This window comes from Nymphalis io, chromosome 16 (genome assembly GCF_905147045.1).
Source record: "Nymphalis io chromosome 16, ilAglIoxx1.1, whole genome shotgun sequence".
NCBI lineage: Eukaryota > Metazoa > Arthropoda > Insecta > Lepidoptera > Nymphalidae > Nymphalis > Nymphalis io.
In genome coordinates, this window is record NC_065903.1 from 8,209,657 (window position 1) to 8,230,736 (window position 21,080).

General features: G+C 29.5%; 2 protein-coding genes across 5 annotated transcripts in view; one reads left to right on the forward strand and one right to left on the reverse strand.

Moving 5' to 3' along the window:
* Positions 1-3,810, forward strand: part of LOC126774221 (dual specificity protein phosphatase 22-like) — a 38,535-nt gene extending 34,725 nt beyond the window's left edge. Inside the window, exons 7-9 of one of the 2 annotated variants that reach the window (XM_050495641.1) lie at positions 10-199; positions 1,217-1,313; positions 2,707-3,810. In XM_050495641.1, coding sequence (XP_050351598.1) covers positions 10-199; positions 1,217-1,271 — 245 coding nt within the window. In that variant the 3' untranslated portion in view covers positions 1,272-1,313; positions 2,707-3,810. The remainder of the gene's footprint in view (positions 1-9; positions 200-1,216; positions 1,314-2,706) is intronic. The other variant, XM_050495642.1, reaches the window with a different exon arrangement.
* Positions 3,811-7,379: 3,569 nt separating this feature from the next.
* LOC126774215 (transmembrane protein 184B) lies at positions 7,380-21,035 on the reverse strand. Of its 3 annotated transcripts, XM_050495631.1 has the most exons (9): positions 20,745-21,035; positions 19,494-19,644; positions 15,928-16,093; positions 15,104-15,330; positions 13,584-13,785; positions 13,242-13,477; positions 13,018-13,102; positions 11,221-11,238; positions 7,380-9,551 (listed from the first exon to the last, which is right to left on the reverse strand). In XM_050495631.1, the coding sequence occupies exons 2-9, from the start codon at positions 19,641-19,643 to the stop codon at positions 9,400-9,402; spliced, it is 1,236 nt and encodes a 411-aa protein (XP_050351588.1). In that variant the 5' UTR covers position 19,644; positions 20,745-21,035; the 3' UTR covers positions 7,380-9,399. The 3 variants fall into 3 exon arrangements, with proteins under 3 accessions (XP_050351588.1, XP_050351589.1, XP_050351590.1); XM_050495632.1 differs by lacking the exon at positions 11,221-11,238; XM_050495633.1 differs by lacking the exons at positions 7,380-9,551; positions 11,221-11,238 and adding an exon at positions 11,274-12,695.
* Positions 21,036-21,080: the final 45 nt, after the last annotated feature.

The following is a 21,080-nucleotide window of genomic DNA, read 5'->3' on the forward strand; positions in this document are numbered from 1 at the left end:
AACCGACAGTTCCTTCTCGGCCAACTCGATCAGCGTCAGGGCTATCCATAACCCGTGTGACTGATCCTGTCGGCGGTGGATCAGCAATGGCAGTCGGTGGTAGTGAATACTCTCGACGACGAGCCGCTTCAGCACCCGCTACACCAGCGCTATCTCCAGCGTCATCGCCACCTGGGTCACCACATCGAGCTCCGCATAGGTGAGCTAAATTACATAGAATAGAATAATATCAATATTATTCCCAAGCAAGACACAGGAACTAAAGAATACTGCATTTGCAAATAGCTTCATTCTTTGTTTGAAATTTGTAACCTATCGGTTAAAGAAGGCTGCGTCTGCGAGTTATTTTAATGTAACAAATGACATACGATATACTTTTCAACTAAAGACAATTCTTGATAAACTCTTAATAACTCATAAATACGCAAAGGGTTCGGCGAAAAAATATATGGGTAAGTGAGTAGGTACTTTAAGTAATATTTTCTCTACTCGGAGAGAAAGTAGCAGAACTCTACTTTTTCTGTGTTCCTACGCAAAGCAGTATAACCAGTTCGGCGTTGGAGTTATTCATGTTTTTATTTATTTTTAAATTGTTTGGAAAACATACAGTAGAAAACAAACAACTATGAAAACTGACCAATTACACGAAAGTGGGCCATATTTAACACCCTTATAAATTTTTAACCAGAATTCAAATAAAATTTAATTATATAACGTTTATTTGAAAAGTGATATAAGTAAATTACTTTTTTACACTGTTTACGCTTTGGACTACAGAATTAAGAGATTACTTATCGTTTTTATATATAAATAATAAAAAATACACTATGTTCTGATCGTAGCAATATGTTACTGAATAAGATATCAATCGTATTTTTTTAAAGCTAAGACCAATTGCCATTTGCTGTTTTCATTAATATTATATACCATGAGTTTTTTTTATCTACATTTAATTTCCAGAAATATCAATTAAAGTTAAAAGCATCTGCCTTCATTACTTTCATTTAACACTGAATATTTATATGTTCTTTTATTTATGTTTTGTTTTATTTAAGGATTTCGTTATTATTCATAAGTTATATATTCATGAGTCGTAAAGGAATTAACTTTATACGGAATGTTTTTTATATGTAGGAAAACAATCATTCGTATTTTATTTTAAAATTATCATTTCATAAATCATTTCATCTTCATTTTAATTTATTTTCGTTTCAAGTGGTGGTTGTGCATGGGTCATACCTACAGTGAACTGGGATCCCGACTCATTGTGATCGTGTCACGGGTACTTGTCTCCACAGTGACGCCCGCACAAGGTTACTCCATTCTCTTTTGTTTATTGTTTGTTTTATACTCACTGAAGCTTGCCCGATTAAAATCATTGTTAGAGGCTACAACCCTATCTGATACATCTTTTATTACGTTATATCGCTAGATTTTCATTTTGCACGTTTTATTTATTTAAATCGTCTAGAAAGGAGTAATTCATACATTATAAAGGTCAAGAGCTTTTCGTAACAAATGATTGATTCTTTTATTCATGACGTTCTTTATTCTAAGTGATAAATGGTGCTTTGTTATAGGAGAGTCTCAGTTTAAAAGGCTACTGTTCTTGTTCGCGAGGTAAGAGACTTGCTCGAGTGTATAGTTCGAGGGTGATAAGCCTTTAGTTATTTCACCTTGCTTAGCGCTACGTATATTGAATATTGAGATTAGGTATCGCTAATTAGGTTCTGTTTAAATATCTCGTATAAGCAAATTTTATTGTAATGTTGTTCATATTTTCATAGAATAGAAAATAATAGATTACAAAGTACAATTTTAGTTATAGTTTTTATTTACTTAGTCCGTTTGTCTTTGTGATTTCGTAGCATAAATTTAACGGTTAAATATATCAAAGTAGAAGAGTAGGCGTTTTAACATGCTTACTAGCAACGTTTCTTTTAATGTGTAGTTATTAGAAATAATATTGTTGACATAATATTATATGTGGTTGTGAAAAAATCTATGTGTAATAATCGATCTTACTCACGTCGTCTATTTTTTTTTATATTATATTAGTTTTCGTCCGTGTCTTCATCCACGTGTTAGGGGAGGTGGACAGGTGTTAGATATATATTTGACGTAACTACAAGCAAAATCTAGTAATATCGAGTCATTTGAAATGATCACTATACTATTTTAATATTCTTTATAAAAACGGTGACCTATTTTTTGCAATCACTGACGAAGCTATTAACTACTCAAACCAAAAACTACATAGAAATTAAATGAATCAAAGTTGTCATAAGGTATACAGTGTTTTTTTCTATGGGGACCATAAGTGTGATATGATCGAAGTCAAGCTAGTAGAGTGTACAGATAATTGTTAGCAATTAGATTTTTAATTGGGAACGTTTTTATATCAATTGAATTTTTTTTTAGTTCTTTAAATGAATACGTAGTAAGTAAAGTCAGTTAAATATCCGATGCAAATCAATCTTATTATTGATACGCATTGTTAAATGAGATTTTTTTGTTATAATAAATACGTAATGTAAATTTATAAATTAATTTAAAGTAAGGACTCCTTATTATCATAAATGTATTGATTATATTATAAAGTGCTAAGAAAATCATACAATCATGAAATGTTAATAGTTATTTTGAATTATGAATAATTAAATCCAAAATATAGTTTATGGTTACTAACTTTCGTCTGAATTTCAGATCGCGTGCACTACAACGTTGCTCGTAGCAGGCAACGCAGCGTGGTACCGCACCCGGCCAGCGCGCTAAACGCATTTGACGTCCTTTGTATTAAACGTACCTACATTCCACTGAGTCCCGTTACAATGCTGTGTTCAGATAAGCTAAGCGTATTATAATTATAGTCTGTTAGGAAATGGGTCATTTGCTCCCTTACAGCTATGAATACTTTACAGCTAATGTTTTATCTGCGAGCAAATTGACGTTGCATTTTTAACGAAAAGTTTGGATTTAATGGAATGCTAAAGTAAGTTAAGGATATTAACTTACATAAGTAAAGTGGGTTTTCATAAAGGCCAACCAAGGACTTTTATTGTATTCGTCCTCAAATTTGTGACGTTTTATTATTTTCAGCGATGCTAGTTCCATGGAAGATATTTTAAAGGAAGTATTCGATGTAAATAAATACTGAAATGCCTGTGATTGTGTGATTTATTAATAAACATCGAAGAATGTCTAGAACTATTTATAGGTATACATAATGATTTTTTTATTTTTGCGTGCCTGAAGAACACTAAACGGATACTTGGCTTCGCCTACGTTTACTGGACTGGCGATAATTGTACTATATTTTTATATGTAAATTCAGTTCACTGGACCTTGCAAGGTTGCGTGTCTATAATTTATTTCTTTTTTATATAATTAATGCACTTTTTGTACACATTATAGAAAAGTTGTAATACCTTAACACGGTATATTTACAGACACGTTTGTTGTTAGAAATATAAAATAAAAACATGAATATTAAGAAAGCGACAAGAATTTGAAAATGAACAACAAGTGCCCCAAACAGTGACGTTTTTGGGACCTAGGTATCTATATGTTTTTAGACGATTAACTGCTTTATATTTTACACTTTTACATTATCATACTCTGCAAATACAGAGATCACTGACTTAATTTAGCGCTGTCCAAACGATCCATCAAATATACGTAAAGCAGATCCCAATTGACATCGTGAATTAGTTAATTCGACATCGTTACCCTAATTCGACCAATACCTACCTTAATTTGGCGCTGGTAATACATTGTTTGTAGCAGAAGACTATCCTCTCGCAATTTTTATTCTAGGATTATTTATTTGCTTAGTAGTTTTTTTTTTTTTTTAATAAAAGAATATTATTAATGAAAAGATGTAGCGAAAGCTTTGAAGAATGTCTAAATTTTTACATAGTTGCCTAGATTTTAAAATTAAAAAAAAAATACAAAGTAAAGAATTTAATATTCCAATGACCAAAGCTAGTTGTTGTTGGTGTAAACGGTTACGGCAATAGAGTACTTGACTATACCCGCGAATATGTAAATCATACTATTTCTTTTTGAAATGACGATCTATTTATTTTTTTTTTCGCTGAAAATCGGGCATTATGCAATATGGTGCTAGGTAGGTTTAAATATATGTGAGAGTAAATATCGCTATATAGTAACTTACATCAAAATGGCGTCCACAGAAGAAAATTGATGATTAAAGGAAATTTAGCGGAAAACTTAATAAATGTAATTATTGGTGTTTTCGATCGAGAATTCACGTAAATATATCAAACCAATTTTTTTGTATATATAGTCAAGTATCCTATAACTATTAGAAAGAGATAGATCCCTCATTCTGTAAATTTGTGATTCCACACATAATATCCAAATTTAAATGCCAGTAAAAAAGTACTTTCCATCACAAACAATTGTCGTTAGGAATCCTCTATTATTCATGATGAAAGAAAGAGAAAAATAAAGAATATTAACTGTCGCCGCATGTACCTATGTTGTATAATATTATTATATACGTATACGTCTACGTCTACGTATTGTATACGTCTGACTGGTTCAGACAAAAGAAATGCGATTTTTATACTAAAAATGTGTAATCATATTTATCTACTATTATTATAAGAACATTTTCAATCCTAATATGAGACTATTCTTAATTCTATCTATGACGTACTAATCTATTTGATCTAATTCTTTCCGACTTTTTAGAAACTTATAAAAACGCATAGGTGCATATTTAGGAAATAAATAGATACGTTTCTGTAATATAATAGGTATATTTGAAATCTGTTAAATAATTTCAAATATATAATTTTAATTCTATACATATTTATAAACACTTTAGCAATGGAACAGTTTTTTTTTTCAAATATTTTCTTTCGTCGACCGTCGCAAGTCCACAGCGCAACTTTGAGTATTTTTTGTTTGTCTTTCTATTTGCATTGTATAATTGTTTTAGGTTTAATTATGCATGTAAAATTAAATATTCTTTAATTAATGTCTTCGTTTTGTTTTATAATAACGCGATGGAATATTATGCAATGGTAAAATCTATAGCCTATTTCAATAGAATATGTACTAAAGCTTCAACATTCAAAACTCATTTATGAAACCTATAAACCTTATATATTTCATGTATACACTCGAAAAAAGTAAGTTGCTTTTTTATTAAATTTATATTTTGTGAGTACAAATTCTATTTAAATAAACTATGTCTAACCTTGTCTTTGCTCAAATTGTAAATGAATTCCGTTCATTATTGTCTTTGGTTAAGACCTTGCACTAAGTAAATAGGCATGTTTAATAACTTTTCAATTTCTCTTAGGTATAATAAATAAGTTGTGAACTCTTGCATATCTCTTTCTCACTCTTTCAATAGGGCTTAGCCGAAATGCATTGTGATTTAGATGCCTTTAGCGCAGTGGCAATGTAGTGTAACTAGAGCGAATACAAAGTCATTTCGTGAAATCTGCCACTGTTGCTTCATAAACGTAAACGTGTAGGTCGATAAAATTTTCTTATCTAGTATTTAAGTGCTATGTTTTTATTTAAGGCTATAAAAATAATCCAAATAACCCTTTCATCATTATTTTGCGAATAATTACTACACATCTCTTAATTCTAAATTAAATCACTTAAACTTTTTAAAAAATAAATTAACTTCTTCTCTTCATATAAAACGTATATAATTGAACAGAAGTGGAAATATTTTGAGAAAGGTTTAAGAGCACTATTTTTATCCATTTATAAAGTATACAAATTATACACTTTCTAAGTTATACACACCCACTGTTACGTATTTTGTTTTTGTTAAATGTACAAACATCACAAGTTAAATCATGTTAAATATATGTACTCCTTTAGGGGTTGTGAAACATATTTTGTTGATATAATATTAGAGCAGTACGTTTGTTTGAGCTTCGAAACAATATCACATGGAAGCAATAAAGCCTATTGTAAGATTATAAATAAAAACTAATAAATAAATATATTGTACCTGTATATATTTTTAATATAAAATTTAATAATTGATTGTGTTTTATTTTCTATGGTAAATACCACCTCTACCTGCTTAACTGTAGGTAAGTTACATATCATACAGGTGTCCGAAGGAAATTAATTAATAAATACAAAAAAGATATATAAGTAAATAAGTAGTATATTGTCTATGGTTTCATTTCAATGTCTCTGATTACTTCTAAAATATTTGACAAGACACCAGAAGGCTATGTATGGTAATTTATATACATGATGCCTGTCCTAATTAAAAATATCTTTGTATCATTCGCTGAACCCATTTTTTGTATTAGGTATTTAAAACAGAAAAGCGAACTAGCAATTGGGTCAATGGATGGTATGTGGCCACCAACGATCAAAGATATTGGCACTGTAAGAAATATTAACTAATCCTTACATGCACGTGACATTTAGGATTCCTCACGATGTTTTTCTTCACCGCCAAGCACGAGGTGAATTATAAACATAAATTAAGCACATATAAATTCAGTGGTGCTTGAACCCCTGCTTGAATCTGATTTTGAACCCGCAATTATCGGTTAGGTTTCACGGGTTCTAAAAAATATGACTATAGAGTCATGCTGGCTGATTTTCATTTGTATGGCTAGGCTTTTAAACATGAATACTTATAGAAGAATTACACATAGAGATTGATAATAATTCAAATGATCAATAATCTATAATGTTATCTTCATAGTTCTGTAATTTTATTATTATACTTGCAATGAATTAATTGAAATGTTGCGAAACCAACAAACGAAAAGCTAAAACGTTCAATTTATAATACTTGCAACACTAATTACATTCACTCTTTCCAACTTATATCAAAAATATTTATATTTTTTGTCTTCCTCCCTTTATTGGGACATCGTTTGACCAATCAACGACGGCAATGTTTTCGCGCCATCTTGAAAAAACATAACGTAAAAAATTCGGTGATTAACAAAAGGAAGGCATCTAATATTTAAAAGTTTAAAATTAATAGTTGAGTGATGTCCATTTATATAAGCTTAGAATATATTTTTATATATTATCATTACTTTAATTACAAACACAATAACATAATAAATATGGCGACCGGCATTTGCAAAACTAAATTTTAGTGTTAGTTGTCGATGAAATCTCACCCAAGAATTACCGCCAAGGGAGATTTCCCCATTACAGTTATTTTTGTTCCTGGTATTAATAGTATCTACGACGTTTTTCGTGAAATTGTTTTAAGTTTTTAATTAATATTAAAAGGGCAGGTTATATCGAATATTTTCTTAAACACAACTAATATCAAAAGAATAGATGGAAGGAAATTAAAAAATCCAGTCAAGCAGCGGTTGGAAATAAATAAAACAACGGTAAATTTCAATGTTATTAGGTATTTATAATCTTAAAAACTTGGAGCTAAAACATTTCAATTAATATATATCTAACATTAATTTGTTTATATCCTCTTTTCAACAATGGTTCTGGTCTATGTCTCTTTCTCTATTTTTGTTACAAAAATAATTTCCTTTATATTTGATAATGAAGAAATAAATTTTAAAAGTCTACAGATATTGGGCTATTTAATTAAGAAATCATATTAATTGTCGCATAAGCCCCTTATGGTGTTGCTTTATAGGGAAAACGTTAATTGACAATTATATAATGCAATATAAGTAGGTACCTATATTATAAAACACTACGTTCAGTTTTTACGTTAATTTATAACGCAAAATAAACATAACCTTTATAAATAACAAATTAAAGATTATTTACATATACGTTTATGTATTTTGTCATAAAACATTCTTAATATAGAATATACATAGGTACATTAGACACTTATTTAAATTACATTTGTAATAAATATATTTTCTGGGTACATCAAAATTATTCATAGATAATTATTATTTTGAACTTAGAATTTAATATTTTATCGGAAAATAAACGATTTTTATAATTTTAACCGAACACACTGATTTTGTAACATCAACCACCAAAAATAATAGCCATGTTTATAACTATTTGATAATTTCACAAAAACAATATACAATTATTCTTGCGCCCCCAGTGTAGTTGCATTAATCTTTTTTTTTATTGCGTTCTTGTCTAACATTTCATGCACTTTCAGTTCCTTCTATTCGATAACATATCGTATTTCAATCTTAGCCAATGAAACATTACATAATTTAAAAAAAACTATCACGGTGTTCATTTATACGGTTTTCGTATAAATTTTGGCTTAGAATGAAAAGAAAGCAACGTCTACGTGGTATATTTGTATTTAGATATTATCTATTTAAGAATATGGAAGTGCATAGAAATTTCAATTGGACGGCGAAGCAATGCAGTTTTGTAATTAAAGCAAGTCTCAGATTGAGACAAATATTATACATTAGCTATCTAGAAAAGTTAAGTGCAGGAATGGTCCTATAAATTTATGACAAATCTAAGATTATACATGTTTTATTTTTCATTCGATGAGTCAGATAATTATTTGTGTAAATTCGAGATGTTGTTTTTATAAGCACGATATTTAATATTTTATTGTGACTAGAATTCTAATCTGTACAAAGTACCAAGGGTGGGCAGTGGCTATTTTTATATGTGTACTATATTAATTTTAAGCTGTTTTTCTTATTAATTTAAAACATAAATAAAATTAATTAAAGAATCATATTTTTTGTTATTCTACAAACAAACAAAAAACATATAATATATTTAAAAGATTTTGCTGACAGTATCTGTTTTAAAAAGGTAATCTTTTTTTATTTAATTCTATTTTACATTTAAATACATTTTTTTTTTCATTGTAAATACGCTATCAAACTATATTATAAATCTATTTTAATGATCCAGTGCAAGATATAAAAGTGAAATAATATTAATATATTTTTAATTTTCTTGATTAGAATATCTGTACACCGATGTTATGTGTAATAAAACTACGAGCTTCCTTAAAATTTACTATACAATAGAACATTAGCGCGCCATAGTCGTCGTTTATGAATCCAAAAGACAATCGATTATTTATATTCACACTCTGTATTACAACTTACAAGTTTAAGTAGCGAATCACGCCGACATCATCGTCGTTCATAAATTTTGGAAGATCGGAATTTATCTTAATTTTAAAGTCGGGTTACGGAATTTGTCCTGATTTTGAATTATAATAGGAACGTTCAGTGAAAATGACCAAACATTGGTCAAAATAACTATTCATAAAAAAACAATGATATAAAGTTTTTTTAGGTAAGTTGAAATCGAAAGGGATCCAGTTGTATACCACTATTTATTATTCATTTTTTTTAAACAGTGAGCATTCAGATTTAAAACATTTAACACGCCAAAATTATTTTGACATCAAATGTTGTTAACGTTAACACTGCTGTTATTTCACTGGAATTCGTCGTCAGAGCTGAGTAGAGTTGTTTTTTCGTGATAGTTGGTAGCATGACTGATGGTTGCCACTCGTTGCGGCGGCGGTCGTGGCGCCAAAGCTGCTCCTTCCTCTGAGCCACGATTGCCAATCCCAGCGCCACGCATCACTAAATTTTTAAATTTATCATATATTTTAAATATAAATCTACTATTTCTAATTGAAAATGTAAACAAAAAACCGGTAATATGTTTTTTCTACATACAAATTTGATGATGATGATTTTTGGTAAATCTAAGTATTAAGTATATTTTTTACAATGACACACCAAAAATATCAATGTTCATATCATATTTAATAATTAATAAAATCCAATAAATGCCTAAATGCTGTCTGGTAATCGTTGGTCGTCGAAAAATTAAAAGGATATTATATTGCACTTTTATTTAAATATAGTATATAAAGTGGTATTTTTTGTAAAAAACTGTATTTAGTATAATCAAAAAATGTTTTAAATTTTATAAGGGTAAACATATTTTATTTTACCTTAATTCCCGTAATTTATAAATATGTCGTTATCCAAGTCCCAAGCTATCTCTATAATGTACTAATTTTATTACGATCGATTCCGTAGTTTAGACGTGATAGGGTTAAATCTGGGATACAGTTACAGAAAATCGCTTTCATTATTACATTATAAATGAAACAGTAATTTTATCGAATACTACCAACGATAAAATAGTTTGGACAGTTGCTATTGCCATGTCGCCACAGCAAATCCACAATCATAGAGCTGGTCCCGCTTTAGCTTTTTAGAAAACAGCCGTTGGTATCCCGTCTCAACAATTGTCAATTCAGTCCATATCCACAAATACAATGTATTCAAATAAAAAACTGAAAACCTCGTGGTGATGTTAATTAAAATAAATATTAAGAAAATGATTACAATTCATTATAATTATTGGTATGTATTTGTATTTTATTATTAGATTCCGATTATTAGAATTTAGTTCTTACATTCTTTGGAGTTTAAGCTAGAACTGGTAAGTCAAGTAAACGTAATAATGTAATGATTTTAATATCATATTTACTATGTGTTGTGTGTTTAAATCAATAATTGAAAAAAAAAACTAATGTATGCTAAGTAAGGTTATAGTATAATGTATGTGTGGATTATGAGTCAAGGTGAAACTTTTAATGTGCATTTGAATTAATTATGTGTATTATTTGAAATCACCTATCGGCAACTGAAATAAAAATGTTTTTTCTTTTTTACTTAACAAGAACTCTTGACCACTTTTTATCATAGCTATAAATTGTATTTAATTATTGTACTTTTTAAGATTCAAACAATGAAGAGCGTTGACCCCAATTGACTTACTGTTCTTTTGGTTTATATTGTAAAAAAAGTTGGTAGATGCCATTAGTTTGTATACAATAAACATTTAATTCTAAAGCCTATAACTTATATAGAATGATTATTTTCATTTACATTCAAACCTATAAGATTGTTCCCTTATAAATTTAGAAGTATAAAAATATTTACACTTACAATCATTATGTGATTTGGTAATTATTTTAAAGTCATTGCTATATTTTATGAACATATAAATTTGTTCTGTGTTACAACTAAGCAAAAAGCCTTCATTGTGGAAGTATTAGATTTATTTGGTTATTTTGATAACTTGCAACACTGTTGATTTTCAATATTAAAAAAAAATATTGTAGTATTTGGATGAGTTTTATCAATGTCAGTGCAAATTGCAAAATTTGTGAAAACATGCATAGCAACATGCTGGTAACCAAATATAAAAAGCATAAAAAATATTTAAACTCACCTTGTTCAGTGGCGTTTCCTAAAATTAAATATATAAAATAAATACTACAACAATACATAGAATCGTTTATTAGTGTAGTTGATGCCAAGTACAAATATTTTCTTTATTAACTGTCCACAGCTGATATGGTTATGATTTAAAACTTAATCTCTATCATAAAAGACATTATAGTTAATACATTTTTAGAGTAATCATGAATCTTCAGAAAATATTAAACTTAAATGTAACTCTTTAGTATTAAACTTTAAATAAGAAAAAACAAAACATTTACATGTGGCATACATACAAAGCTGTATACTTATTCATTTATATTCATTTTGCCTGTGCTTTATTTTCCATCCTGCTAAATGTTAGTTCTTTGGTCAGGCAAAACTGCTTTTTCAACTTACCTTTATTAACAAAACTCTTAAAAGATGGTAAAAAAACTAAACCTGTACTCAAATTCGTTACTTTTTACGACTGAAGCAAGCCTAGCTTTTTCTAACGGATTAAATCCTCTATCTAAAAAGACGAGTAACAAAAAAAAATATACAAAAATGAAGAAAAAAATCACAGAAAAATAAACATTTACACACTACCCAAAACTAACATATAATTTAGGCGTTAAGTACAAATTAAAAAGGTACGACTGTAATAAAATGGCAATGATTAGTCCGAACTTAAATAACTAATTATTATTATGAATAACAACATAAAAATATATATTTCTTTTTAATAATTTTTTTATTTACTTTTTGTATTATTTATCTGTAATCATTTATAACACACATAGTAAAAGCAGTTTTTTTTGTCTGTTATTATTTTTTGTTATCATCATTTATGTGTGAAACCAGTATACATGATTACAATCGGACTAGCCAAATACCTCGACAATTGTTATAAAATGTAAAGATACACTAAAAATTCACTTATCACTTTATTTAGGGTTTTATAACCGAGCACCGAAATCTAAGAATTTTCAAGTTTCATTAAATATATGTTTCAAATATTTTTTTCTTATCCCATTTTACTTTTATGATTTTTCTTTATTATTATTAGAGATGTTAAAATGCATTATTTATATCAGAAACTAATTAATGGTTTTATTAATGAAAGACCGTAAAACCATTAATTAATTAAAGCATATTTAATTTTTGGATTTTATATGGTTATAAAAATATAATTCTCAATTGAAAATGCATCATATTTTTTGATCCCAATGTTAAGATTAGACTATGGAGCAAGTGTAAATGGCGTTTCCATGCTCGGCAGGAGAAAATATAACTTGCCAACTAACTTTTTTTTTCAATCCGATTTTTATATTTTTTATTTTGCTGCTGCAGTTGTCTAAGTTGGCATGTTACATTATCATATATTATAATGATCGTTATATATTAAATATGTATACAATGGACAGACAGACAGCAATGCACTTCATGCAGAGCACAGCTATGGCAGAGCTTATAGTTTCTCATAAGGCAGGTGGGAAGTGACATCTGAAAGAAAATAAAACCAAAAAGTAACAATAACTCCTTCTATCACCAGGAGTACTAAGTTCACGTACCGAAATAAAAATCCTACGTATAATACATTCATCTTTAGAAATGTTGGAAAAAAAATACGGAATAAGAATAAATAAATACTAAATTTAAAAATAAAAAATTCAAACTCGTCTTGTTTTGCACTAGTACTAAATATTACGTCAACAATTAATTTAATTTATTCCTTAATTTAAGAACTAGTTACGTCAAATGATTGGCAAACAAAAATGATCAGGCAGCGGATAACCATGCAACAAACACTAATACATTCACTCACCAGAGCTGTACTGCGTATACTGCTGGTATTGTGGGTGGAAGTTGTGGAACGCATCCGTCATTATGTCTTTAGGGTTCATTGTCTCCTGGAATAAAATAAACAAGATTTACAATAGTATATAGCCGTATTAATCTACGTCTTAAAAAGGTGCAAGCTGTGGGGTACTTCATCGGGAATGCGTAGCGATGGAGGCCACTGTCTACAGAGCTCGAAGCGACGCTCACCTTGAGGCTGCTAGAGATGGACTGCATGGTGACTGAGCGGTGCGGGTCGCGGTGCGCGTGCGCGTACACGGCTGCCGGGAACGCGTAGCGGAGAGCAATGGCGGCGGCCAACATCTCGATACAGATGAGGAAGTTCTGGTAGCCGGCGGACACAGTACCGGCGGTAGTCGGCACGCCGTTCGAGTCTATGATCGGCGATATGACATCTGCCTTCTCGAGGATAGCCAGACCTACACCTGAAAATATACAATATGTTCTAATTTATATTTGCCGCAGAGGATCGTTGTGTTGCTAATATGTTTGATGTTTAAATTAAAAATTTTATTTCATGCCGCTATTCACCTTGCCAGAATGATAAGAAGATAACCGATTTTACAGTGAAAAACTTGAGCACAGGGTCGAATGGCTTTAGCATTTCACGAGTGGCTCCCAGGAACAAGAAGAGTCCGTACAGCGCCAGACTCACAGAGAAGTTGTAAACTATTGTTATGTAGAGGTAACCGCCGTCCGGGCTCCAATCACCGTCGTGGTAATGTCCGGCAGCCTAAGAACATATTTTATTTTATTAATTCATATTCAATTATAACTTATTTTTCTGTTAAGAAATTTTTTCGGTATTTGAAATTCAATATTTAAATAGTTGACCGTTATACTATATTTATATCATATATATAATTATATTAATACCATATTTGTTTGATGTATATATTGCAGGGTTATTGTTGACGTCACTATTATTATAATTTCAGAAATAATGTTGTACGATAGGTGTTGTTAGATGTAAGTTGGCAATGTTTACTCGACATCGGATTGCCGTTCGATCAGATATAAGAGTGTCGGAATAGAGAATGCATCCGTGTTTGCGCACATTTTTTCACTTAAATGAAGAGAACATCATCATTATTTAATTATATAAATATAGCATACAGCAGATTGCGGATAAAGCATATATTCCAGAGTCTTTACTTTCCTATTGTTCTATGCGATGTGATTCATTTAAATAATATTTACATACACACATATAGAAATATAATTCTATATGTGTGTCATTGGATCATTGTACAAAAACTTAATAACAAGTATAAAAAATACCTTAATTCTAAATAAAACAAATAGAAATCAAATTTATCACATTAATCATTCTTATCATTAACGACATTGATAATAAGCTATTATTGATAAATAAAGAGATGAGTCGTGCAATTTGTAATAAATTTTCATTAAAAATATAAAAGATTCAATTTAGAAAAAACACCTTTTGCAATATACGACAATTTTTCGCAGTAGTAATGAATATGAATGAAGTATACGTGTTGCAATATCGGATACTTCACGCGAAGTATTTTTATGTAACAAACTTATGTAAAAATACACCGTGGAGGAATAGGTCAGTTTGTATTGCTAAATTGTTGTTTTACGCGGTACCAGTATAGAAGAAATACTTGGATATGTGTATCGATTACTCATTAGAAAAGACATTACAAGTAAATAGTTCGTAATCATGTCAATAGTATCGCAGATTAGATAAAAACAATCATTTAATATATTGAAAAATATTTATAAAAAAAAAAACTAACGTTATTCTTTTAACTATTTTATCACTAGAATAACTATTCCATAGTTACACTAGTAATTTAATTTCTTGATTTTGTACTTTTACTTTTAATACATAATATAAATTAAACGCTTATTATTTATTACTATTAGGATATCTTAAAGGAAATTGTAACTTTATTAAAGCAAATTACGAATAATTTGAAAAAACTTTGATCAGTTAATGTAAAATTAACATATCTTAAGTAAGCCTAAATATAGTTGAAAAATAGATTAAAAATATTCAGATGCAAACACAAATTAAATACCTGTAAGAATATAATAATGAAAGCGCAGACAGGCTTAATGAGACAGAACTGCAGCGTGGCCTGCTTGCAGAACCTCAGGAAGCCGATGGTGTAGGTGGCGCCCGACAGGCAGCACGTGCCGTTGACGCACGACGCGCGCACGGGCCGCCCGCGCAGCTCCGACATGATGTTGCCCTCCCCGCCCAGGTACTCGTAGCACAGGGACAGGAAGCTGTAGATCACGAACGCTGGAAGACATACAACATACCATAATATCACGACTAAAACTAAGAATGTTAATGTACTGGTCAGAAAATTACCCTCTAAATGTTTTATGTTATTGGTAAATTAATGGAGAAAAATATATATGGTAAGTATATATGTGGAATAACCAGTGACAAGGATTCGAATTGCAAAGCAATATTGTTAGTTGAAATTATTGATTTGTCTTTTAATTTCGTCTTGTGGTTTGTGGCAAATGAAAACAGAGATGACCTATGATGTACTGTCTTCAAAATCAAACAAAACCGCAGTGGGACTCTACTTATTAAATTTTCCGTTTCACGTGCAGCAATTTATGTAGTTGGAAATATTTATTTGTTAAAATTAGCACAACAATCGTTTCGAACAAAAATCATTTCATTAATTTATACACTGATTGTTATGAAAACATTCTAATAATAATAAATGTAGAGAAGAAATATAAATATGACTTCAAATTCTAAAATATTTAGATGAACCACACAAACGTTACAATTAAAATTGTGTAATATTTCGACATTAAGGTCGAACACAAACAATTTTATATCTTGTAATATAATTTGGTTACAAAATTATAAAATTACCTTCATAGCAATCTCTAACCGTGAAAAAGTAAACATAATACGAATTGCCATTAAAGAAGAGAAGCGAGATCCAACTGTAGCAGCCGTAGATAGGTACGATAAACAATATGCGTACTATCCAACGCTGCTCTGACGGGTTCGTATACCAGCGCAAGTGCTGATAAATCTGCAATAAATATCACGCATTGTTATAGAAACATTATAGAAGGTACATTATTCATCGTTAGCAATTGTATACATTGTTATATTATTAATACTAACAACTATTTAACACATTTCAATTAGTTAAGGCATTTTGGATATTCGCAGTTTTTTATAAGAATCATTGTTAAATTTAACAACAAGCGTAAACAATCTTTTGGAGTGCATCACCTGAATATTTTTTCTTATTTTTTTATGATTAAATATTTTACTTGGTGGTCCCTATCTGGGTAGGACCCACCCACTCATCAGATTTTTCTACTGCCAAACAGCAGTATTTAGTATTGCTGTGTTCCGGTTTGAAGGGTGAATGAGCCAGTGTACAGGCACAAGAGACGTGGCATCTCAGTTCCCAAGGTTGATGCCGCATTAGCGATTTACGGAATGGTTAATATTTCTTACATCGCCAATGTCTATGGGCGGTTGTAACCACTTACCAGCAGGTGCAAGTGCACCTACACATTTTTTAAAAGAAGATAGTAATGGATATATATATATATATATATATATATATATATATATATATATATATATATATATATTTCTTTAACTTACAAAGTCATTATTGTTATATATACAATAAAGTAGGGTAACAAATTATCAACTATAAAACTCAGCAAGATACTCGACGATAACGTTGCATTCATATGTAACACAAGCGTAGATTATTTGTAATTATGAACCTTATCGCAAATATCACTTCATAATGCAAATAGCCTATATTCCAGAAAGTTCTAAGAATGAACTGATAAATAGCATCCTAAACATATTTTTTGTCTTCAATTGTGTATATCATATAAAAATGTGATGGGAGGTCATTTCCCAATATAAGACGTATAAAGTAAATATTACGAATTTCTTAATTATTCGTCAAAAAATATATCGTATGTACATGAGAACATTTTTAGCGAATACAATGTTTGTAAACGAAATTTTTACAAATATTTTACGTTTCAAGAAAAAATGCACTTTCTGTGCTATTTTTCCGTCAAGGCCGACTGTGAATTGTAGTTGGTGAACATGTTTTATATTACTTCAACTATTAGCTTAGTTAGTCTGATATTTTTGTTGATTCGATTTAGTTTGATGATATATTAATTTATTAAATTGAAGGTAATCTTATTTTTACATATTACATGAAACGAAAAAATCTCGAAAAATAATGTAATACTTGTTTATTCGTTATTATTACTTAATAAAAAATTTACTACGTTATTTATTTTATAAAAGCAACAATGACGTATTAACTGCCGTTAGTCAAAGTTTGTATTCTCGTTAAATTAAAATAATTTTAAATCTAGTTGGTTCAATTGATTTGGTTCAAAATACAGGTGTGTAGTATTTTTCACCTGTGCGATAAATTGCTGAAAGTGGTCTTAGGGCCGATTTTTTTATATAAAAACGGCTTCTTTATTATTTAGGTACAATATCTTAACATAAGTATATATATAAAATTAAGTATTTTTTTATAGCCATAATATGTGCTAAAATGTGTTTAACTGTTCAAAATTTAAATTTCATCATAATATGGACCAGTTTGATCAGTTACGTTACGGGTTATATAAAAGAGAAAACAAGAATCTTCAAAATGTGCGATTTTTTAAGTTTGCCGTTTAATATAACAAAAATTAATTAATTCATTTCAATAATGACACTAACGCTTGGTGCGATGTACTAAATAATATATCGTGTGTATTTTTTCAAATGATTTACATACAAAACGACTATTTATGGCGATTCACACGTAGGTACCTACATGAAAAAGACACTTGTATGTTGCACACCTATATAATAAACCAATTACTGGTTATCTCGATTAACGTCTTGACGGATCTTTGCGTATACTTTATTTATTAAATGTAAAATAAATAAAAAAAACGGGCCAATTTAATGAATTCATCCGAAAATAGCGATATCGATACAGATTTCGCGTAGTAAATTCAAGACTTTAGACGACCTTGACAATATGTTTCTAGTTTTAAAGTGGTTTTGCGACTACTGACATTAAAGACATCATGGACACAAGCGAAATGAAAACAGCGGCTCGGTTCTCGAATGTTCTGAGAAGAATATTCAAGAATGCTAGGAATATATTACATAGGTACGTTTTATTTTCAACGGGCGCTGATGTGTATGACTTATTCTATAAGATCATATTATCTTAAAAATATTTTAATTCGAATAAAAATTATGTTCTTCATTTTAATATAATTTAACACATTTCAATCTCAACTGACATTGATAATAACGTTACACAACAGCAGCGTGGGAATAAAATAGAAATAAAGGTTAATACTGAATAAAAAAAAATTATCCATTAAATAGTAAGCCAAGCAATATAGTTTTTTTGTGATATTATAATCTTAACTTTTTTTATTTATAACTGTTGTTGTAATACTATATCCCAAAACTATAGTTTTGCAAAAACGTTGATTTTAACTAAATCGATACATCGATTCGTTAAACATTGGAGTTTAACTACGGCATTGGCATTTTATATTTATATTCTGCAATTGATGTAATTGGTTTAAGATGCAGGAAACGTGACAAAATATTTAAACACGAACGCTCTAACCGAGTAACTTGCTATATCGTGAGATCACCATCTTTGGTTGAATAACTTTCACTTACTACTGTGTATCGTTGCGATATTATAACCTGTGTGTTCATTAAAGCAAAACAAACGATATAAAATCGTTAAATATCTAATAGGTCATTTTTTAAATGTTGCTCTGTATTTATAAACTTAATGCATATTTTTCTGTACAAGATTATATAGATGATAAAAAAGCGACGAATTTGTGTTCGTTGATTTTAAGCGCGATATATAAATTTAATTGTATATGATTATAAAATCACTACATATTATAAAAAACAAAGTTTTTCCGCCGCGTCTGTTTGTCTGAACGCAGTAAACTCAAAAACTAGCGAACAAATTTTAATACGGTATTCACCACAGACATAGTGCTGCCTGAGAAAGGTGTAGGTGTATAATTCATAAAGGTTTTATACATACTGTCTGAAATATCAAAGTTATCACAATATGACCTTAATAGACTGGTAACAAAACTATTGTTACCATGTTGTTAGTTTGAAAATGTCATTTTAAGTAAAAAATAAAAATTAAATTCACCCAACTCTATTTTTATTTACTCATTTATATTTTTTTATAAATATATGTTTATCTATGTTATTAAATACTATGCCTAATAGTGTTATATCAGATTACAAAGAGTTATCTGTAAACTACAACTCTAAGCTATAAAAAAGAGTAAATTCATAATTTAATTAAGGAAGCAGCTTGTAACCAACCGTTATGACTGATTTCTTTTAACTGTTATAGGTAATCAGGAAATATAATGTACCTGTTGGCAAGTTATGAATAACGCCGCCCATACAAATATGCCGGCGATAACCTGCGCAGAGCGAGTCTCCAGGAATACAGAAGTCAACATCTCGTGTGTATTGTTCGAGATAGGCTGTGCTGTTACATTTATTGTGTCTGTTGAACTCATCCTGTAGGAAATTAATTTAAAAAATATTAATAAAACACATCTCTTAACCAATTAGTTACTTAAGTTATAATACAGTACAAAAGGTAAAAATATTAAGTTATCAAATTACTACCAATTAACCAATTTTCCACTTTAATAAGACTGCAGAATTTATTATACTGGGATTAATATTATACTGACAATATTTATAATATAGTTTATATAAATACATTAAATGTGGCTTATGCATGAGCTAAGATGGCCCAGTAGTTAAAACTTCTGAATCTTAACCGAAAATTTTGGCTTCACACTCAGGCAAGCACCGCAGAATGTTCATGTGCTTTATGACAAATAAATACATTTTATAATTAATCTTGTGCTTGCTGATGATGGAATTACAAAGAAAAACATGGTTAAATGAATTCTTAACTCAAACAGGGGGCTTACGACCAGAAGTGGGACATTATGACAATTAATTTGATCAAGCTAATTCTAAATCTATATCAAGTTCATCAGAACATTAAATTTCATGAAGTCAAAGACTCTTGTCCACCAATTATATTAAATAAATGATGAGTCTGTATTTTGTAAGTATGTTACAAATAGTAAACTAAATATGTATTAAAAAATAATAATAAAATTAAATGACAAGAAATAATACATAATTACAATTTTGGCAATGAAAAATCTTTAAGTTTTCAATAACATTAAACATTTTTTAGTATCAGCTGAATAAACACTTGCCAATTATTATTTTTATTCTTAAATATCTTTTCTACGGAAAATTTTATAGCAGCTAGCCAGTGATAGTCAATAATTGAACTAATAACTACAAATCATTAAGATGTGCAAGCACCATACAGTTTCACCTACATGATAAGTAGAACAATAAGTGTTTACGCGTCATTCATTGTGATTGGCCTTATTTATCTAATTAATTATATTTTAAGAATACGTTAGGACTACATAAGACGAATTTTATAATTTGGAGGTCACATAATGTCTTGACATTTTCTTGTTTGTGTTACATACAAAAGAATAGTGAAGGGCAATACGAAAAGCATTCACTACGTGACTAACTGCAGCATCTGGGAATATTTGTGACTGTATCCTAAGGTTTACCTTAATATGCTTACGGAGCTTTTCAAGTTCGTTTTCCTTTTGTTTCACGACAGATGTCAATCGTAATCACCACTGCACATATTGTCTGAATTACTGTATCCACAATTTCATCGATTTTGTTCACATCGAAGGCCACACGACTAACTTTGTAAACATTAAACGTAAACAACCACTAAAATAAACAAACAGTGCGAAAATTAAACGTTTGCAACTATCTGTTTCATATCTTTCTTATTTTATTTTCACTACTCGAACGATGGTGACGATTCTTCGTTATTTGCTATTGCTAATTTCAAATACAGATAATACATAAACAAATGTTTTACAGATAATATT

What these genes read in the sequence shown, in the direction of transcription:
- LOC126774215 (XM_050495631.1), bottom strand. Translation starts at nt 19,643, where the DNA reads ATGAGTTCAACAGACACAATAAATGTAACAGCACAGCCTATCTCGAAC. An exon ending in GGTTAGAGATTGCTATGAAG is followed by an intron (nt 15,331 to 15,927) that starts GTAATTTTATAA and finishes TATGTCTTCCAG; the next exon opens with CGTTCGTGATCTACAGCTTC. An exon ending in CTTCTTATCATTCTGGCAAG is followed by an intron (nt 13,478 to 13,583) that starts GTGAATAGCGGC and finishes GTATATTTTCAG; the next exon opens with GTGTAGGTCTGGCTATCCTC.